The sequence below is a fragment of the Ambystoma mexicanum genome, chromosome 7p, assembly GCF_040938575.1.
Source record: "Ambystoma mexicanum isolate Mex_15411 chromosome 7p, UKY_AmexF1_1, whole genome shotgun sequence".
In the NCBI taxonomy this organism is placed as follows: Eukaryota; Metazoa; Chordata; class Amphibia; order Caudata; family Ambystomatidae; genus Ambystoma; species Ambystoma mexicanum.
The window spans coordinates 877,510,605-877,533,541 of record NC_090939.1 but is presented as its reverse complement, the minus strand read 5'-3'; the positions used below and the strand labels follow the sequence as shown (position 1 = coordinate 877,533,541).

Here is a 22,937-nt window from a genome sequence, read left to right as displayed (position 1 = left end):
TTAGCATTATTTCTAAAAACACTTGCAAGTTTTAGAAAACCATTGCACCATGAAAAGTGCATTTTGGCATGTTATAAGCAGTAGGGGACAAATTGCCCTAGTGCAAAAAAGATACATTTTCATTGTATTTTTGCACCAAGGTATCATGGTGCCCATTTTCTAATATTTGCAAGTGTTTTTAGAAATAGTGCAACGTTTGCCCCTCTGCTAGTACCGTGCAAACTTTGCACTTGCACCAGTGCAAAGCTTCTGTAATCTGGCACCATTTCTGTTCCTTTTATGGTTATTTATTAAATCGAACATCAGCTGCACGACACTCTGCGGTCCCACAGATAAAAATGCTTATTTGTTTTGCCGACATTTCACAATGACAGACCCTTTGCCTGCCTCTGACTGTGAAATGCACTCCAAGCACCCACATGGGTTTTGATTGATTGATAGGGGAACAGGGGAGAACAAAACAACGATCTTACTAGGACCAGTGACATTGAGAACGCGCAAGTGCATAGGAGAGGGGGGAGGGGAAAAGTGCATGGAAGGGGGAGAGGTGGAAAGTGCGAAGCAGAGGAGAAACAGATAAATAACAATAAATAAATAATAAAGGCAACAAACAGTGGTAATGCAGCCAGCAATTTGCAAGTGTTAGGTTTAAGGCAGCAGACAAGGTAGGTCTGATAAGTGCAGGAAGAAAAAAGGGGGGCTGTATGGGTACAGATACAGACCCCAGTGCAAGGGGTGGACCGGAGGCAGTGCAGGAGGGTGGCAGGATGAGCAGGTACCTGGGCCCAAAGGACAGAGGGTGGCCAGGTGCATGGTGCCAAGAGAGAACAGATCAGCAGGGGAGAGGGGGAGCGAAGGCAGAAGAAAAGAGGAAGGTCTTGAGGTGCTTCCGGAACTGGAGATGGTTCTCCTCAAGTTTTGGAGTGGCAAGGAGACGGTTCCAGAGGAAGGCCCCAGCCAAAGACAGAGATCTACCCCAGCTCATTTCTGACCCAGAGGGAGTTGAGGGTGATGAGTGCCTGTTTAGCTCCCGACACTAATGTGTAAAGGGAGGCTGGCCAATGCATTTTTTGCACTGGCGCACAGCCCCCGTAAAAATGCGCAGATATTGTTTATGAATAAGGCATGCAAATAAAAACAACGCATCCTCTATTCTCTTTTAGTTCTGGCTAATATGTGGCACTGTAAGCACTGCCTGTAAGCCAAACCTATTGGCATCAAAGGTGAAGATAGGCAAGACATGAGGAAGGACACACAGCCTGTGGGTGTTGTTTAGATCGTTGCTCATCCATTGAAAGCCATGCTAGACTCTGTCGCCATTCTAACCCAAAACCGTCAGCCACCGCACCGAAAAAAACACCCCTGAGACCTCTGAGCTAGCTCTGTGCTCTTAAAGGAGTGTCAATGTTATTTCTAAGATGTCTTCTGAAAGATAATGGCTTAATTGCAGCTGTAAACCAGCTCCTGGTGTAATGAAAATATCTCAATCAAGTGTGCAATGAACAACACTAAAGGTTTATGGTGGGAAGGTTTTGAATTAAACTTGCTCTGGCATTGCTCTGGGCAACCCTCCAGATCACCATGTTTCAGCTTGCCAAGCCAATACAGAAGGGAAACCACCATATGCAAATCAAGCTTGGTCCCATCCCAAATGGAGCAGTTCAGGCCAAATTGCTAGGTCATATCCCTTTTGCACAAAACCACAAGCATCCCTAGAAATGTTTCAGCCTCACTAGACCTTACCAGTGGGTCCACCTTGGACAGCTAGGAACAGCAGAATCAGGATCCACGTCTGGGAGTACACCTCTCACTCGGAGGCGGGGTGAGTGTTCCTTTAGTCATTTGATTTATAAGAAGTATGTGTGTCCTTCCATCTGTTCCTTGCACCAAATTCCTGTTAAAACATGCGTTGGCAAAGCCAACTGTTTTGGCTCTTGAATAGGGATTAGATAGGCCTTTTCTAGGCCCTCCCATGACATGACAAGGTACTAACACGATTTGTCAGCTGTTGTCATTTTATGGCTAGATAGTACCATTACGGCTATGCTCAGAAAATGCCTATCCAATGCCTACACAAAAGACAAAACTGTTGGTTTTGCAAATGTGTGTTTTACTTGCGCAACCTTTTGTTAATTGAACCCATAATGTCAAGTAATGGCAACTTGCTTTCTGCAATTTCACGTGTGAAGACTTTCTTTCAAAAGCTCCATGGGATGACTTGCATACCAGCAGCAGGATAGGGAAGCTTGACAGATTCAATTATATTCAGAGCATTAATCTGGCTGGACCTCTCAGCTATGCTTATCGTCACCAATCCTATTCAATATTTATTTATTTATTTATCTTATTTATCATTGTATTGTTGCTGCCTATTCCCTTTGGGTCCTTGCTGCTTCATATAATACTATAAGCACACCAAATGAGTCAACTAAAATAATATGAACATTACATTTTTATATTGGTTTTCATGACACATTCTTCCTGCTTCTGAACAATGTATTAATAGGTGTTGTTGCCCAATTTAGTGGTACACCACATGCTTGGAATGGCCAGTGAAACCATAGCACAATGTTTGAAAGGACCAGCCCAACCTGCCAGTGAGGACCGCTGTTGCAGGGCAAAGTGGGCTGGCTTGACGACTTAGTGCACTTTGCTCAATGTTACTAGACCAACGTGCTTCCCAAAAATGTAGCCCAAGCTGCAACTTCCTGAATTGCGGTTTGCAATTGGGGCCCTTTTTTCCCATTGGTGCACAGTGCCTTTTTGTTCCCCTCAGTCCTTAGTAGTCAACCTATCACCCTTAGAGGAAAGAAGGGTGGAGTCTGCCATGCTGGGATTGAAAGGTGTGTCCTGCAGGCTGGAACTGTGAGCACATAATCCATGGAGCTATCTCACTGGCAAGAGTTTGGATCCCCGGCACAGTGCTGAAATGAATATTAGTACTCTCATTGGAGCGTTGGAAAGCTGGGAGACAATCAGGGTCCAGGGCTTCTGGGCAATGTGACCTGGTGTATCCAATGATCCTGAGGCTCGTAGGATTCCATGCCCCACCAGCATGCTGACACTGTTCCTGCTACCCGTTACCTGTGTCTGCCCTCCACGCTTCTCTCCTGGGCCTGTTCCGTCTTGGCTCCTCCTTCTGATGGCACAGCACGCCCTCCGGCTCCTTCCCACACGTGAGCCGGCACACACCAGCGACACTGAAAACGGCCTCACCCAGAAACCAGCTTCTGAGTGCCCAGCTTTATTTTACTTGTTTGCTTTTCTTGCTCGAATGCTGGCTGCTAATAACCTTATTGCCCGTCCCTTCCCTCGGACACTTCCAGGCACATGAGACGCTATTTTCCCCAGGGCAGTGGGCAATAATGGTTAATAATCTTTCTAATAGAACCATTGTGCAGAGATAAAATGTGTACACCTTGCCAACAGTGGCGTTGCTAGGTTTGTAAAAGATCCGGGGCTAGAGCCTCTGGCAAGTTTAGACGACCACACAAGTTAACTACTCTATGGGCCCCATTATGAATCTGGCGGTAGTCGTGCCAGTAAATACCGGCACGGCTGCCGCCGGAGTAGTGAATTTAACGGCACCCAGCAATGGGGACTTACCAGGGCATTACAGCCCTGGCAGACCCGATAATTCCCCATTGCCGGGTGCCGGTAATTATTACTCCCCATTCCCATTTGAGTCCCATTGGACTCCGTGGGAATGGGGAAGCTGGTTGCACTGGCACTGATGCATCCGTCGAGGTCTGCTCGCGGGTGCCGGTACGCCCTGCAGGTCAGACATGATGGGCGGTAAGGCACCCGCGAGCAGAACTCGTAGTTTGCTGGTCCAGTAACAACGGTACCAGCAAGCTTACCGGTACCGTTGTTACTTGACCGGCAACCTTATAAGGAGGCCCTATATCTACTAAGTTAACTAGTCATATTAACGCACGTGCCGCACTTTTGAGCGTTAATATTGCATAGTATACTGCTCATATCCATTTGGAGTACTTTTGAGAGCTTTCTTCTCTGGATCTCTTGCAGAGACTAACATATGACAAGTTAACTAGTCTATATCTACTAAGTTAACTAGTCGTATGAACGCACGTGTCGTTCTTTTGAGCGTTAATATTGCATCGTATACTGCTCATACCCATTTGGAGTACTGTTGAGAGCTTTCTTCTCTGGATGTCTTGCAGAGACTAACATTTGACATGTTAACTAGTCTATATCTACTTAGTTAACTAGTCATATAAACGCATGCGGCGCACTTTCGTGCGTTAATATTGCATAGTATACTACTGCTCATACTCATTTGGAGTGTTGTTGAGAGCTTCCCTCTCTGGATCTCTTGCAGAGAGTAACATATGACAAGTTAACTAGTCTATGGGCCTCATTACACGGTAGGCGGTAGCTATGGCGCTATTAGCGCCATGGCTACTCCCTTACCGCATTCCGGGTCCGTGTTCCCGGAATAGGGACTTATCGGGTCATTCCGACCTTGGAGGACCCGGTAAGTCCCCATTCCGGGAACCATTCCCCATTCCCATTTGAGCCCCCATAGGGCTTAATGGGAATGGGGATGGAGCTAATAACGGGCCAGCTCTGAAGTCCCTCAACGGGTCCCTTCCATAACGCCTGGTAAAACCAGGCGTTAGGGGAGGAACCCCCTAAGGGACCTCGTAGTAGGGCGGTAAGGGATTACCGGCACCGGTGCCCTTACCAGTGCCGGTAATCCCTTACCGCCTACTGTGTAATGAGGCCCTATATCTACTAATTTATCTAGTCATATGAACGCACGCATCACACCTTTGTGCGTTAATATTTCATAGTATACTGCTTATACCCATTTGGAGTACTGTTGAGAGCTTTCTTCTCTGGATCTCCTGCAGGGACTATCATATGACATGGGCACATAGTTTAAAGACACATTTTTCTGAATTTGAGCTTTGCCCTTACTACCTCCCGCTCTCACTCGATCTAGATTTCCACGCTGGGGCTATGTCATAAACCTGTGGAAGTGATAAGAACACTCAGTGTGCTTGTGCATTGGATCTCTCTCTGGAACAACAAATAGCTGCAAGTAACCATTATGAAGTTTCTAAAGGTAAAGACTCAGAAAGGTCTCCATCCATCCATAACTCTGCTTCCTTAGCCATGTCCTAGCGACCACAGAAGCCAACCTATATTTTTTGTCAATTGTACAATGGCTTGTATTTGCCCCTATTCAAATATATGATTTATCGGTATACAGTGATTATAATGGAATGCAAATAAGGAATAACTTTAATAACAAAAAAAATAAAGAATAAATGTCTAATCTTTGGTTAAAAGTATATATAGGGTGAGGTAAGGGATTAAAAAGGGTGGGGCATTTGGAGTGATTAATCAAGCTAGGGAAACGGTGGGCTTGCGGGCCGGACCCCCTAATTAAAAAGAGAAAAACATTCAACATGTTTTCGTTACTTAAAATGAGTTTTTAAAGTTTTCGTTATTATGGCATTCGTTATAATCACATGGAACCGAGTCAGCGGCTGCACCTAGTACAGGATGCAGAAACAAAATGTCTTCTGTCCCTTAATCAACACAGTTACATTGCACATGCACTAAGACACCCTGATGGGCTGCCATTGGTGAGCAGTTCTAGCTCCTGGTTACACACTTTCTGGCTCTCCAGATGTCTTGGACTCCACCTCCCAGTAGCTTTAGCTAGCACAGTCACTGGGAAGAATCGTAGGAGCTCAAGTCCAAACAAATGAACAAGCACCAAAGGAGCAGCCATGTTCTAGATGCCTGGTGTGAGCCCTCAGAGGATAACAGCATGGCGATAGACGGACTTAGCAAGCAGCAATAATAATACTCTATAACATGCCCCATTACGCCTATTGCAATTTATGCACTGCAGAGACCCCGGCGCGTCCACGTCACCGCTCCCCCCTCCATGTAATCACACTGAGGAAGCTGTGCATGGGTGACTTACCATGATGTCACGTGGATGTCCTTAAGCAGGCTGATGAACCTGTCCATCAGGGGGACGCACAGCGGCCCCAGCAGGTTGTCCCAGTTGGGCTGCATGTATTCTGAGGCCCTCCGCTGGGCGTCGCTCTCACAGCACAAATAATCGGCGCAGGGCGTGACGATGTAGGGAATGAAGTAGTAGTTGCCACTGGACGCCTGTAAGAAGAAGTAATAGGGCATGGGTGACGTTCCTACTGGCCAATGGCCTTGCATGTGGAGAGATCTACAACAGTGCATTGCAATCAACAAGACTGTTGCATTAAGATTCATTCTCAAACAGCAGGCTCACCAATCTGAAGGTACACATTCTCCAAAGAACATAAGTGTCTGGAGTCTCTCGGGAGGATAGCTCAGCAGCAACGTACTTGCCTTGGACACAAGACGTCACGTAGCAACACGGGTTCGATCCCGGGTCTGCGCTTAGAAACCTCTGGGTATTAAGCGCGTTATAAAAACCTATCATATCATATACTGTTCACCCTCACACAGGCTGCAAGGGGTGTCATTTGGAGGTCCCCTGGCAGCTCCTCGGATCCCCAAAGCGCTCCCCCCCTGCAACATCTGGCTCAGCGATTACAGGGCCCAGTACCCAGCCCTACAGATAAGGTGTGTATCAGCCACTTTAACTTCTTAAAGATAGGCAAATACTCCCAAAAAATAAACATAGAGAGTAAAAATACTCCCAACAAAAAAATGGGAAAAAAAGGAAACAGGCTCATAAGACCATTTACCCCTGCGTTAACTCTCACAGCTCCATGGATATGTCTGGACTACTAGTGCACGTAGTACCACAGGAAGAATCATTAATCCCCCTTTTCCAGGAAAATCATTCTTGCTCGCTTATAAAATACTCCCATTGGGAATTGGACTTACATTTTTACTCCCTAAAAAATCATTTTACTCCCAACTTTAAAAAATGGGGAGTAAAATACTCTGACTTGAAAATGTTATCTGGAGCACCAGCAGTACCAAACCAAAAGTAAAGGGTGCGATCATGAGCCCTATTTACTTTTCGCAATTTCCAGCACTTTCTGCCCTAGAACATCAGCATCTTAACATTTAGGCCCATATCCTAGATGTGGGCCCGAGTGGGTGCTGGAGCGCGGGCGGTGCATGGCGATCAGGCAGGAAGGTTTGAAAGATGGTGGCAGCAAGTGGGAGTATGAGGCTACACGTAACATATGGCAGACAGTATGCATATAAATTGAACATTTGCATTGGATAGAACTACTGAGGCTTTGAAGACCGTGCTTGACATTTATTTGCATCAACTACAAATGTGAGGGTTCTACGTCTTTTGATCTAAAGATGATGTAAATGATGGCAGCCTCTTTTATGGGAAGCATTTTATGGCAGCAGTTGGCATTTGAAGCCACGCATGGCATATGATTGTAGCAATTTACGGGAGGATAGCTCAGGGCAACACGCTCAGCTTGGAAGCAAGACGACGCTGAGCAACACAGGTTCGATCCGCGGGTCCGCGCTTAGAAACCTCTGGGTATTAAGAGCATTATAAAGAACCCATTACATTACATTACAACTAATTAGTGAGGCATTAACTACCGTTCGATGGAATTTCTGGACGATTTGATAGTGCACTTATTTTCTGGCAGCAACTGCACATAAGTGAATGCATATTGCATACAGAGACTTTTGCCCATGTATGAAGCCTTACTGGATCATTTGAGGCTACACTTGGCACATGATGGTGGTTATTGGCATGTGAGCCTGCACAGTGCGTATGGTGACTGTTCAGATGGATTTCTAAACCCTGACCTGGTGGGCAGAAGTTTAGGAGGCCACTCTAGTTGAGTGGAACAGGGGAACCTTCTGGACAAGCCAGACCAATCACGGTAGTTTAGCATGCGGTCAAGACTAAAGAGGGGTGAGAGTGATCGGAAGCCCACAAGGAGCGCACACAGTAAAACTCTGCAGAATTATCTTAGACAAGTGTATTTAAAAAATACACATACTTTTATTATAGGCCTTAATAATTAAACACAAATAAACCACAGTAATATGAAACAGTTACCACAAATGCCTTTCACTAATTAACATATATGCAGTTTCATTTCGCCGAATGTGGTAAAGGGGAAAACACAGCTACAACCTGGAAAAGAAGGGTAGGTTAACACGAATATAGCATTAGGCAGTTCTTCAGATTCAATCCCTAACTTCAGCAGTTCAGCCCTACGAAGTGGTGAGCCTTGTGTTCAAAAGTACAGTAGTGCGTTGAAAACGTGCGGTCGTTCATAATGAGAGAAAGCGTGCCCTCTATTCAAGGAGGGTCTACCCTTGCCTGCAGAGTGACTTTCGAGTTTCAGGAATAGCTAGGGAGCGCAGAGTAGCCCAGCTGAGGTGAATATCTTTTTAGAGATTCTCATGCATAAAGAACAATGGCTGTGCCAGGAGGCCATTGGTAAGTGATGCAAGTACTCACCGACCATAGACACAGTCCGGGCCAAACTTTGCCAGTCTCGGCCCGGTCGCTTGTAGGTTCAACCCCTGCAGTTGCACGTCGCTCCAGCTCTCAGCGGCTGCGGGAAGAGACCATCTTCCGTGGTGGGACAGTAGCCTTTTCTCATCTCTCAATGAAGAAAGGAGGACAGTTCCAAAGCAGTACGTCTCAAGGCACAGGGGGGCAGGCAGGCAAGGCTCCTACAATGACCGTCACCATAGCGGGGCGACACAGGGACTGCAAATGCTCACTGCATGGCACACTCTCTTAAATTGTGACCCGGAGGAGCTGGGACTACAAAGTTGAGTGGGAGAGGGCCCAGGACAACAAGATGGCGATTCCTTAATTCTCGAGTGTCAACTTGGGACAGCAATGCTCCTATGCAATAGCCTGGGTACAAACCGGTCAATTCACTAGATAGCCCAGGAACACTTCCAATGAGGCTCTTTGGGGGGGTTATCAGGAAGTGCCGAGAGAAGTTGTTCCCACTACTCCAAAGGGTCGAAGCATCCTTGCAGGCCTTCAGTGATCGATGCAAAAACAGGGGTCTGACGGGACAACAGGGTGACAAACCTTTCAGCACGTCTCTGGCAGCTCCATGGGTCTGCTTTAGTGTTTCAGGAAAATTGTCACCTTCTGTAGTTCAGAGTGAACTTCCGGTGATCGACCTGGAATAGATGTAGAGTCCCTTCTCTTATCCAAGATTTATTTTGTGCCAAAATCTGGGATAACCAATCGAAGATCTGCTCTCTTGAAAGCATGCCAAATGTGGACCAATCATGGTCCGCAGTGGTCCCAGTCATTCAGGTATACCAGACATACTGGCACCAGTAGTGTGGATTAGGACCAGACAGTCCCAATCCTCTTCCTGGGCACTAGCACACGTGACATGCATGGGCCTGCGAAAGTTGCGGCTTTTACAGGAGGCTGCATACTCAAATAAGGATTACTCAGGTCTGCTCGACATGGGGGAAGGCAAAGGGACAAAATGGCCAAAGGGCAGAACAAAAGACTTTGTGGCATGCCCATTTTCGGCACAGTCTTGTGCCAAATGTGGTAAATAAGATATGGTTAATTAAAAAGTAGTAAAAATACTTTAAAAGTAAACTGATGCTGCCACCAGTTCATCCTAGGCACACTTGTACAATCACCCAAAAATCCTTAGACGGTGTCTAGGGCCATAAAACAAAAGGACCCCTATGCGTGTACTGTTAGGTACTTGGCACATTGATAAAAAAGTTACCAAGAAATGGCAACATAGTCAAAGACTAAGGGAAACTTATTTTCCCAGTACTGACAGTCTGTAGGGCGTATCAGTTTCGCCATAACAGATGAGCTGTCCTTCACTGGAAAAAGTCATGTTAAGTTACCCAAACAAATGCTAAACCTTTGGGGGGGTCCATAAAGGAGTAAAAATTGCACCTAAGGGAAATCTTTCCTAACAGTGACCATAACATGAATATCGGTCATTGGATGTCTTATGAGGCAAATTCATGAGCTGAGCTGGCATGATAGCTCCTGCCTCTGCCCATTAAGACTTTAATAAGACTACATTTCAACTAATGTGGCAGCACCTAGAAATATGTTGTATTTTGCATATTAAGTCTATATCTAACTGGCATATGAATTATGGCAAGAGGCACTATTCAAATAAAAGTTAACATAACATATGCAACTGGACTGACATTTGAAGGCAGTGCCCCTGGGTATTTTGGTTTCTCGGTGAATAGTCATAAACCCACCAATGGAAATCCAAGGCAGCACCTTATTTAAAATATGATTGGTAACCATATTAGGCTTTTGTCTGCTTTGTAACTATCTTTTCTTTATGACTCATAGGCTTAGTTACATGTTTTTACATCTGAATCATCACTTCCTCTGATGTCTCTGGGGTCAAAGGTCTCATGATGCCATTAACTCTGATGTCATCACGCCAGTGAATTGACATCGCTTCGGACTGCCATCGACCTCTCCCCATGCACGCAACAGTGGTTGCATTCCATTCATTCAGCGGAATGGGGCTTCCCTGTGGCCCACTTAGGCAGATTGGAATCTCATATTATGTTGCCAGTCCACCAACGCATTTCTGCACAGCATTAGTCCAAATTAAATACTTAATAACATAGACGTCCTCAGTGGTGAGAATGTTGTCTCATTTTCCTTGCTGAATGTTACTTTTGTTTTGGCAACAAAATGTGACACGTGTATTTACATATAAATACATTTTCTTTGTTTATGCTTTAAAACAGTGACAGGGAAGCATTATTCATTTCCACTCCCTCTCTCTCTCTACTTCGTCACAGTCCTAACAGTATGCGGGCGTGTCATGACCATCAAACTGAGCCAACCCCTTACATGTAACATAACATGTTAGCCCATTCCACAGCTCTTCTGATATAAAACATCTGACCAACAACCCATACTGCTATAGATAATTTGTATTTTTTAAAGTTTTTCTTCAGCTCCCAATGCAATACCCTCATAGGAACATGAAGAGGCTCTTTGGCTGTTGATGTATTTTTGTTTTTATGGCTGGTCCTTTGCTGTGCAGGAAGATCCTGGAAGTCGGACACTCCATGCAGGGTTCACTGAGGTTCATGGATCTTGAGCTTCCTCCCACGGTGCTGTGCCAACTGAGGGTTCTTTCCGGTTTTAGGCTCTCACTCTATGTCAGGGGCAGCAGAGGACTGTTAGTGTGTTCCCCTGCCCATTGTCAGCGATCTCTTTTTAACATGACCATCCTGTCCCCATCCCTTAATCTACTAAAGGTGAGAGGCTAAAGCTAATGAGAGCTGTGGACCAAAACATTTTGCTCTAGGGTCTTGTTGGTGCTTTTTTGGAGTGATTTTTGTGTGTTTTACTTTGATTTCCAGTAAATATTTTGGCCTGGTTGGTGCCTTTTGGAGGGATGTGTGTGTTTTCCAATCTGTTTTTTGGCCTGGTTGGTGCTTTCTGGACGGATTTATCTGTCATTTTGCTTTGAGTTCTAATCTGTTTTTTGAGCTGGTCAGCAACTAGAGTGCCCTGTGGTTCTGTTCTAGTCCTTTATTTGTAGCTTGCTTTTTTCCTTTTCCCACCCAACCCCTTAGCAATTGGCTAATGTAGTCTGGTGTCCCTTTCCTTTTGTCTTGGCAGCCATCTCAGGCCGCTTCACTCTGCTTTTCCTGATTGTAATCTGTTGCCATCCTGCATAACAAACACTAGCTAAGGACCTTTAGGGCCTAGTTTAGGCTTTTTAGAGTGATTTGTGTGTGTTTTATTTTGATTTACTATTCGTTTTTTAGCCTGGTTGGTGCCTTTTGGAGGGATTTGTGTTTTCCAATCTGTTTTGTGGCCTGGTTGGTGGTTTCTTGAGGGATTTATCTGTGGTTTTACTTTGATTTGCAATCTGTTTTATGAGCTGGTCTGCAACTCGGGTGTCCTGTCTTTGTGTTCTAGTTATTTGTTTGTTTCTGGTTTTCTTCCTTTACCCACCCAACCCCTAAGCAATTGGCTCCTGCAGTCAGGTGTCCCTTTCCTTTTGTCTTCGCAGCCATCTCTCAATGCTTCCCTCTGCCTTTCCTCATTGTAATCCATAGCCATCCTGCACAACAACCACTTAGGGCCTGTTTGGTGCTTTTTGGAGGGATTTGTGTGTTTGACTTTGATTTCCGATCTGTTTTTTGGCCATGTTGGTGCCTATTGGGGGATTTGTATGTGTTTTCCAATCCGTTTTTTTGGCCTGATTGGTGGTTTTTGGAGGGATTTATCTGTGGTTGTACTTTGATTTCCAATCCATTTTTTTTATCTGGTTCACGACTAAAGTGCCATGTCTTTGTGTTCTAGTCCTTTGTTTGTTTCTGTTTTTTTTCCTTTCCCCACACAACCCTTTAGCAATTGGCTAAGTCACTCAGGTGTCCCTTTCCTTTTTTCTTGGCAGCCATCTCTCACTGCTTCCCTCTGCCTTCTCACATCCACCTTCATCCATTCCCTAATCCTCCTTGCCCACTCCCTCCTGCCCGCTCATTCAGTTCTCATTGGTCCGTGTCCGCCCCACATGAATGGAACACCTGCATTCCAGATGCCCTCCTAAGGTAGCCTTGCATGGGCAGCCATCTAAGAGCCAGAGGCAAAAGGCAGCTCTCTATAGTAGTTCCCATCCCCCGTTCATGCCTGTTTGTACCGGGAACCTGACAAAGCATCCTACTGCTACAACCAGGTAGGGTGGCAAGAGTAGGGAAATAAGCCATCACTGAGCCCCCAAAACCCTGCCACTATTGCAATATATTAAATTATCATTAAATTATTATCACAAGAATCTGCCTTTGTGTTGACTCTTTTTGAGCTCTGTGGTTTTGTTATTTTGTTGACTCTAGGCATTGCTTAAATCTTTCTGCACTCTATGTTATGTTATGTTATGTTATGTTATTTGGCATTTGTATAGCGCTTTATATATCATTGGTATGACCTCAAAGCACTGATAGGTTGAACGCCCTCTGGGACCATAGTCCAGGTCAGTATAGAGAGTGGTGAGATATAGGCCCTCATTACGGGTTTGGCGGTAGCCATGGAGCTATTAGCTCCATGTCTGCCACCAAACCAGCTCATTTACCGGGTTCCTGCAATGAGAAATAACCGGGTTATTCCAACATTGGAGGACCCGGTCATTCCCCCTTGCAGGAACCATTCCCCATTCCCATTTGAGCCCCCATAGGGCTCAATGGCAATGGGGGTGGAGGTAACAGCGTGCAGATTACAACTGGCCCGTTGTTACCTCCTTCTTCCCCTCGTGGGACCCGAAAAGCATGCCTGGTTTTACCAGGCGTGCGATCCGGGTCCCGCGATGGTTGTAATCAACCCTGTCGGAATGAAGGGGGTCGGTCCTGTACCGGCCCCCTTCATTCCGACACCGCACGGCTCGTAATGAGGTCCATAGTGTCGTAGGGTGCGTGGTTGCATCAGTTATGTGTGCAGCTGGTGGAGTTGCCTGGTGGTAGCTGCATCATAGCATTGGGTGCGTTGGTGGGGATATCAGTTGAATGCGTGCAGTCTGGTGGGTGGACACCTAGACTGGTTTCTGGCTGCGTTAGACTTGAAGGACGCTTATGTGGGCAGTTAGGCCGGTTTGTCATGGGATATAGCTACATTTTATTAGTGTGATGATGTGTTTGTGGGGTGGTGTTCTTATGTGAGCAGCTAGGCTGAATTTATCGAGGGGTATTGCTGTACTCTGATTGAGTGATGGTGTACAGTAGAGAGTAAGCCTAGTGATATGATATAATGGTTCATGCATAAAGCGCCTAAGCATAACGCGCTTCGAACCAAGTGGTGAGGCACTGACCAGGGAGGACATGGGAGGAACGGTACATGAGGACCGGGATGGCTGGGTACCTACGTGGTAGGGACAAACAGCAAGCATGCAGGGGCCCAGGTACAGATAGGACGGGGGTCGGGGGATACATAGCGACATCATGGGGAGCAGGAAGGCAGGGTACACAGTGACACACAGGCACAGTGGTGCACACAACGAGATCATGGGGACTAGAGGGGTGGGCGACACATAGGGATTTATGGGGGTGTTACGGGGTCAGGATGGAGGGGTACACAGTGACACACAGGCACAAAGGGGCACACAGAGACTGAGGGCTGGGGATATGGTGACAGGACGGAGGAGCTAGAGGGGTACATAACGGTGTGGGGAAGGGGGGCATGGAAAATAGCGACACGCGGGTGCAGTGGGGCATACAGCGGGAGGCTAGAGGGGAGGGGAACATAGAGACAGAGGGCTAGGTTTACAGTGTCAGGACGGAGGGGTTAGAGGGATACATAACAACGTGGGGAGGGGGGCAGAGAACAGAGCGACACATGGGCGCAGTGGGGCTTACAGCAACGTCATGGGTACTAGAGGGGAGGGCAATACAGATACACGTTGGGCTGGAGCGGATGGGGCATATAGTGGTGGTACTGGGCCGGATGGTACAAAGCAATCTCACAGTGATCCTGGGCGATATCCTGGGGATCCAGGGTGGAGGCACAGAGTGACGGCACAGGCCAAATGGGCTGGGGGTCCCAATTCGGGATGCATGATGATCCAGGGTGATCCATTATTCTGTATTAAGGGATAGGGTTGTCTATGGCTGAATCAATGTTCGTGTTCATTGAAGGCATGGTTGGGTCACATAGTGTTTAGTCTTTCGGTGTCTAGGAAATTCAATCAATTCTTAGGGTTGAGGATGGTGTTATGGAAAGAGACACATTTTTAGTACTTTGCGGAATGTCATGTAGTCTATGGTTTTCTTTCTGTGTTAACTCCAGACATTGTTTAAATCTTGCTGTGTTCTATGGTTTTACTTACTGTGTTGGCTCCAGGCAATGTTTAAATCTTGCTGAGCTCTATGGTTTTGTTACTGTGCTGACTCCAGGCATTGGTTAAATCTTGGTTAAATCTTGCTGTGCTCTATAGTTTTGAAGGTGGAGTTAGGATCTTGCCATTCCCCCCGCCCCCCATCAAGTTCATGACAAGACGGAAGGCCAGAAAACACCACAACCACCCATTCTATTTCGGACGAATTTCAAATGCACCAATGATCGATAAATACACTGAGAGGTATCTCCTCAGCCAGCCATACTGACCAGTTGCAGTACAAATCTATCCATGCGTGAATGAAGAGCCGCAAGCCATGGTCAGAGACACCTATATGGACAGCGTGGACTAAGCACCAAGAAGCCATGTTGCTGACGTCTTTAGAGGCTCCACAACATAGCAGCGTTAGACATGAAGCACACGTGCAATCCGCACTTCATGACACTAACACACACTCAAATACATGAAGAACACAAGACTGCAGTTCTATAGTTAGAGGACAGATACATACATATACTGTCATTGCTTTTATTATTTTTGCCATTAGCCAAATGCAGTAAGTTAGAAACCGCAAGGCTCAAGAGATCCTGAGCAAAGCTTACAGATGCTTAAACGTGAAAAACCCTAGGGAACTGCAGGAGCACCTATGGGACCTGACAGAGCCAAGTGTGACTAATCTATGCAGAATATAGTATAGCGTGGACAATTTAGAAACTGCATTATAAGGTTTGGGAAAATTACAGCAGGCCTCGACCACTGAGTAAGGGACGAGCTGAGCTGATTCAGACTGGACAGAGAGTAAGACATGTGGGACAGGACCCGCAGCCAAGGTCAAGAGATACGGAAGACATTCCAGCCCCCAGAGAACAAAGGAACCAGCTACAGAAAAGGGAATAAATCCTCATAATTCAGTACTGTGGAGCTCAATTTCGTGGTCTCCAAACACGTGACGCAGCTGAATCAGACATTGGACAGTGATCGACAGTGAGAAAGGAGAGCCGATCCCAGGTAGCCAGACACAGACTGCAACAAGTATGCAACAAAGTGTTGCGCTGAGCAGGAGAATATTCTCATAAGGCAAAGGTGGCATACACAAGTTACAATACAGACACATAATCGTTCACATCACCCTGAAAAGGTGCACAGTGAGCTGAGAACCGTTTCAGGACCCAGGCCTGGGGACGTCAGCTCTAGCCAATCATAGTTTAGTACCCATGGGGTGGGTAGTAACGGGCAAGAACCGATGGTAAGCCCATAACTCTGCAACAATGTTATAGTTAGTAAATTGGGGATGGAACAGGTCAGCCACCTGACATGGAAGAGCTAGTAGAATAACATGTATATGTACCCATATATGTGATTATGCTCCTGATGGCCGATCCCATGCCACGATAGGTTTCTGGAGAGAGGCCCAAGTAATGAGGGAGCAGTGACAGGTTTCCAAGACAAAAGTGGCCTGCGTGCCATTTACTGTGAGACATGCTGGAATTTTTCTGAGTTCTTGTATCGATCCCTATTGTTTTTCGCTGTAATAAACTGCAGTTTGAACTTGCTGTTGACTGAGTCCTCTGTGTATTCTGGGGGAGGGCGTTGGGCCCTCAAAGTCCGTGAACTTCCAGTGTCTCTCTGGCATACCTGGGAGTTCTCCCCAAAAAGATTTCTTACTGTGTTGACTCCAGGCATTGCTTTAAATCTTTCCTGTTTAGAGAAGGTTCCAGCTAAAGCCTGCACTCCCATCACCCATTTCGAAGTACCAGGAACGTTCACACCAAAATATGTGACGTATGATGAGCAAATAAACCAGCAGAGAGCCCAGTAGGACTCTGCCCAGTGCTTATCAGAAGAACAACACCTGTTGAAGTACAGATACCTAGGAAACCATGGAAAGTAAGGTATCCATTGAGAAAATCCTACCAACAAATAAGATGAAATGAAGATAGCCTAAACACTGTCCCGGAAGAAACCCAAAAGCCCTTAATGGAAGACGAATGGTGACGTCACGAAGACCGGACTAACATGCAGAACCAAGGATGACACAAGAGACGAAATGCCATGAATATGGATATCGTGAACCTAGAAGGGGAGACGATGCTGAAATATAAAGAAGCTTAAGATGTAAAGCAGGATGAAGTCATTCAACAAGCTAACGCCTGTACATATGCTTGAAACCGCAAGAAAGCTAAGAAAACAGTGCGGCTTGCTATGCTTAGTAGAAGATAGACTGCGGCAAGAGCCACCTATACATATCTACCTCAACGAAGCACATTATATAAGTGCGAGTCCACTTTACACAAAAGCAGAATCAACTCCAGGCCAAACAGGACAGGATTCGTATTCCAGCTAAAAATGAGAAGAGATGGCTGAATCGAATCTCAGCAGAGGCAACGTGAGCCAGAAAGAGCAAAGGTCAGACCAATAGAAGGAGCGAACAGTAGCTTTGCAGAATCGAAACTTAAGAACAGAATAGCCTACCTCAGGAAGGTCGAGATAAGGAGGCGTAGGCAGGTGGCAAGCCAAATAAGAATTAAATGCACAAATTGAAGGAAACTAGGCAGATTCATGGTGTGAGCAGTACGTGACCATCCGACCAAGAAGAAGCACGGGTTCACACCTACGCTTGGCAGCCGCTCAGACAGAGATATCGTAACTTTTCCTGAGAAGAAGACACAGTTTCGAGGCCAACTACAGCCAACTAATTGACACGTAGCCACTAAAGTAATGATGGATTGAAGGAAGGCCGGGTGAATCTTGGGACACCCCACACCTGGCTGACCATTCTGCATGCTGCTAAATAAAGTGGAGATTTATGCATGGGGTTGAAGCCAACCCAATCACAATGGAACAAATAATCTAGGGTCCTATAGATAGTAGAACCAATGGGACGTCATACTCTTAATGACGTCTACAATAGTGGTGTTAGAAGGAAGGGCTTAGACGCCCTCCTGATAGTGTTTATCCAATCCTCTCACTCCGTTACCATATACAGATATAGTACCTATAGTAAAGTTACCTTTTCCTAACCAATAGAACTACATGTTAATTTTTGAGTGTTATACGTCGATGATGACGATTTCTTTGTATAAATGTTACTGTTTGTATGAAGTTTGCAGGAGTTGAAGCGAGACGGTCTATCACATTACTGTTGATTTCCATGTTTCCCCGTTTTTTGTACTTGTCATTAAACGGACTCCCCTTTGCCAAACCATTGAGTTGTCCTTATTGATTGGTGTTTGTGTTGTATACCTGCACCCCCATCCATCTCAAAGGTGTAGTTATCTTGTGTTAAAGTACTGCGCTGCAAACCCCAATTCTATGGGCCGGCCGGGGGTCTCCCCAGTACACCTGGTAGAAGAGGATGGCTATCGACTATCGATTATTTGACTAAAGTAAGACACCTATTGACCGTCGACATAAAGTAACTGTAGGTCTTCGGCAATATCGCGAGTCCCTTGCCATGCGGCTGAGTAGACCATGACGCTCCCCGTAGACAATGGTAGCTTAAGCAAGAGTCTGCAGAAAGGGCTTGAAGGGACCCATTTTCCCACACATCCCTTCCCATTCCTACAGGCAGCTGAGCAAGTGAAAAACCAAAGGAGGCGATAACAAAGGCGGTGATCCCGAGGGTCCGGAGACGAACCATGCGAACGGTGAGTGAAGCAAAAAATTGAATGCTTTGGCATATAGTGCATGCCTTAGAACAAGTAAAGGGAAAAGGTAACAGAGGGAGGAGGGAAAACAAAATATAGTTAGGAGTAGAGAAGACTGTATATATATATATCTATAAGGGGATAATGACTTGAGAGTAATAAAAGGTAAATGAGAGGTTACCGGGGTAGAAACCCGAGGAGAGAGAGGTTACCGGGGTAAACACACAAGAAGAGAGAGGATTCGCCTTATTCCTGCGCTTTAATATAGCGGCTAGAAGAAACGTGTACCCAGAGTCCCACATAATGGGGAACGACTAGGCTACCACAACATTTAAAGACGTCTGTTAAGTGACTGTCTTAAATGTTTCTCTGTTGTGATGTCACACATATGTATTGCACATTTTTGAGAAAACTGAATTAAAAATTTCATGCGATTTGATGCTGAGACAGAATCGCACGTGAATTGATCTTTTTGAATAAATCGTAAGTATAACATTTTGCAGAAAATTTGGATTGGAGCTTGAGATATTTGGTGCTCGCTCATATTGTTAGCAGCTGTTTAAACTACACGAAAGCATTGACAAGTGTTATATAAGAGGAAAGGGAACATATTTAAGCATGGAAGACATAACTCCATTGGCACACTTATGCAAGCAATTGCCAAAACATGCACCCAAGCTAAAGAAATATAGTACTGAGTGGGTTAAGGGTACCGCCCACAAGATGTTTATGCCGTGGTCACAAAATGGGTCTTTATCTAAAGCCTTCTTACAGCATATGATGACATATTTGCATGCCACATATACAGGCAAGAAGTTAGAAAAACGCCTTGCTGTTCTCGAGTTGTGGAAAATGTACGAACAGGTAAAGGCGGAAGAGCCGCCAACAGATTGGATACTTAATGTATGCACAGAGGGGGGTGAGACGCCTACCACGCCACCTGTCCGCCCGAAACGAAAATTGAAGGAAGTAAAGACGAGGGATTATACCCGTGGAGGGAACTTAAAACAGCAACCCCGCATATGAGTCACCTACCCATAGTAGTGACGAGAATCAAGGGAAAGATAAGGACAAGAATATTACCTCTGCAGTCCCAAGGGACAAGGGGAGGCACAATGACGAAAAGCAAAGATCAGGCACAGACGAATGCATCTCTCGACAAGGAGAGAGAAGGGAAGCGATGGAAAGGAAGCAAAGACAGAACAGATGAGATAGCATTCGTGAAAGACAAATGGATGGGAGGACACATTTTATTGAAATTCGATGGCAAAGGCATTGATGAAGGGAGGCAAAAGGAGAGCTTGGATGAGAAACAGATGAAGGGGAAAGAAAAGGAGTTAAGAGACAAAAGGATAAGAAGGAAAGACAGACAAAGGCAAGAACAGCTATATTGTGAAGAGCAAGAAAAACAGCTCGATCGCAACCCAAGAGCAGCCAACGATCAAGACAGACAGAAACAGCAAAGGTTAGAAGAAGAGCAAAGGATACGTGAGAAAAGGATAAGGAGACGAGGAGATGAGGAAATTCGAAAGGCAGATGAAGGTAGAAATGAAAAGAGAAAGGAAGAAGAAGGGTCAGAGAAGAGGCGAGGAAGCGCAAAGAATTTGATGACGATATAGAACGTAAGCGAAGACAGAGAGCTCGCAATCTTGAATATCTGGGGAGAGAGGTTAAAAAACCCACTCCAGGAGTAGATTGCGAAGACATCGAAGAATTCTTTCCTACGTACGATTCAGTACCAGGTACGCCTAGGGCAAACATTGATGATGACTTCGACACCAGAAGCATCGGAGAAACGATCGATAGAATATATGATGAAATGGGGCTAGAACAAATACCCCAAGGGGAGGGGGAAGATGAACGCCTGGAAAGCACTCCGCTGTATGACACTGAGGAGCTCACTCGAAGTAGTGGGAATAGAGACCTATGCCTGTATAGATTAGAAATAAGCAGGAACAAGGAGGATACGAGAAGTTGCGTGAATTGGGGACAAACAATGTCCCACTCTGAAAGAGAAGAGCGCAAAGAAAATGAAGAAGGGAGGCAAAGTGAAAGGTGACTCCAAAGGAAAAAGGAAATAAGATGGTCAGACGCTAGTGAGTCTGCACCAAGAGCGTCAGAGTCCGCCACGCAGCCTGACCGATATGAAGAAGTATCTCACGGTCAGAGGGGGGTGTCTTTGCCACCCTATGTAGATAGACTAAGGGCATTTCCAGGTAGACGGCGATGCAGAACTATTACCCCGGCAATAGGTAGGAGAACAATGAGAGAAGAGAGAGAGGGTTAAACATTCCAATGTCCGTTGCTCGAGAAGGAAGGATTAGACCGCAATATATTCCATGGCCAAACATGGATCGAGAACATTTGAAAAACAAGCTTCCAATGCTGAAATTGGGAGCCGGAAAATGGATACATGAGTTAGAAAAAATGACAGGAGGCAACACGCTAGCTATAGGGGACATCAAAGGTCCCCTGATCGCCATACTTGGTGAGGGAGCAGACGATGTATAGGCACCCTGGTGTAACCACAATTAATACCTCGCATGACGGAGCTCCATTTAACAATTGTAGAGCCGCAGTATGGATAGCGCTATGAGTACTTTACCCAGATACTTCTGATATGGGAGCTATAATGACTCGAAAAATGAAGGAGTCGGAAGATCTGTTGATTTATATACAGAATTTCCAATATGCGTGGGTGCTCGAAACACATGAATCTTGGATGAAATATATACCTGTGTTTTACCATATACTGTGCCAAGGGCTGCCAGAGCCGGTGCAAAAACAACTCAAGAAATTAGTGGGAATCGAAGCCAAACCTTGGGCTGAAATACAGTTGACCATTGCACATTATTGTAGACTGTTGCAAGAAAAGAATCGCAAAAAGGAAGCAACTCGTATGGGTGAGGAAGAGAAGTTGGTGCAAAAGAAATTGTCAAAGTATGCTCTTGAGGGAGCCATGATAACGAGCACAGCTGCACCAAGCATGCAGTAGGTGGCTAGTCCGCAACAGAATAATCAGGACAATATGGGATTCGATCCAAGGGGAAGAGGATTTGGGGGAAGAGGATGGCAGAGCAATCAGGGAGGTTTTCAAAATAATCAAGGAGGCTTTCAAAATATGCAAAATGGTAACCAAGATATGTCAAATGGGCAAATGATCCGACCACCACCAGTTTGATGGCTGTGTGGAATGACAGGGCATTTGGCGCGCACATGCAGAAACCAAGGCATGATGCAGAACGGCCAAGGAACAGGAGGAGGCATGATAAATCCACCTGCAGTTTTACAGCAAGGTGGTGCACAGAACCATACGGTGCCACATAAGGCACAAGGAGCGCAGAAAGGAATGTGGAATTTTCCACAAGGACAATCCCAGCAGGCACCATTGCAATTATCACAGACGATGAACACAGGGCAGACCTAGAACCCTGTAATGGGGGGTTACAATGGGAATGGGGAAATCCATCAGCACACAGTGGGCCGAATTTATATATAAGCTAGGACAGCTCACTGGTAACCCTGATGTGTTCAATTCTATCAGTGACATCAGACCCTCACAGGGAACCCAGAGTGGATGTCGTCATAGGGGATAAAGAATATTTCTTCCTAGTTGACACAGGTGCAACACGCTCATGCATACGTGAAAGCAAGTTTTCCTTGTCCAGCGAGGCCATAGATACTCAGAGTTTTATAGGAGCGACCAGTCGAGTTCCCTTTACAAAGGCACTTCCAGTCTTTACAGGGGATTGCAAAATTAATGTACCTCTACTATATTCTCGACAGACCCCAGTAAATATTTTGGGTCGAGACTTAATGACAAAGTTGAACATGACAATCTCGTTCACGGAAGAGGGCATAGTATGCTCCACTCCAGGAATGCACTATTCAAATGTATGCGAAATGGTTAGAGCATACTTAGGACATATTGCCATGAGGGCCATACCATTAGAGCCAGAAATCTTCGCATATGGCATGCGTTTGCCTATGGCAGGATTTCCAGGCTTTGCAGAGAAAACCATGAGGACCCCAGATTCGTTTTTATTCAGACCAAGAACACCTATGCACGAGGAGAAGGGACAAGTATTTCCCTTGATGATACACACGGCAGCAATACGAGGGAAAGTGGTCTTGGTTGACGGTTACGATGACGAGGGCAGACAATGGTGCTCGATAATTGAAGAAGGATATCGAGTGACTGACGTCACGGATGACGATCTGTTTGAAGAACAAGCAGAAATGGGAGAGACAATGGTGGAAGTGAATCTCACCTTTTGGGTAAAGATGATTAAAATAGAAGTACCTCAGAGAATGATGTTGGCACTAAAACGTCCTGAATATTTTGATGACAATATAGTTAAAGTGCCTGTCTCAGTGTGGGCTACCGGACCCTATGACGTGGGTCTCTTGAAGGGGGTTGGAGAAGTAAGGATTAAACTGAAACCAGGAGCAATTCTACCAAGAGCCCGACAATATCCCATGTCCA

General features: G+C 45.7%; 1 protein-coding gene across 2 annotated transcripts in view; it reads right to left on the bottom strand.

Moving 5' to 3' along the window:
- MAP3K15 (mitogen-activated protein kinase kinase kinase 15) overlaps positions 1-22,937 on the bottom strand; it is a 1,358,420-nt gene that overhangs the window by 801,557 nt on the left and 533,926 nt on the right. For both annotated transcript variants that reach the window (XM_069637110.1, XM_069637109.1), the window contains exon 4: positions 5,966-6,159. In XM_069637110.1, the coding sequence (XP_069493211.1) occupies positions 5,966-6,159 (194 nt within the window). The remainder of the gene's footprint in view (positions 1-5,965; positions 6,160-22,937) is intronic.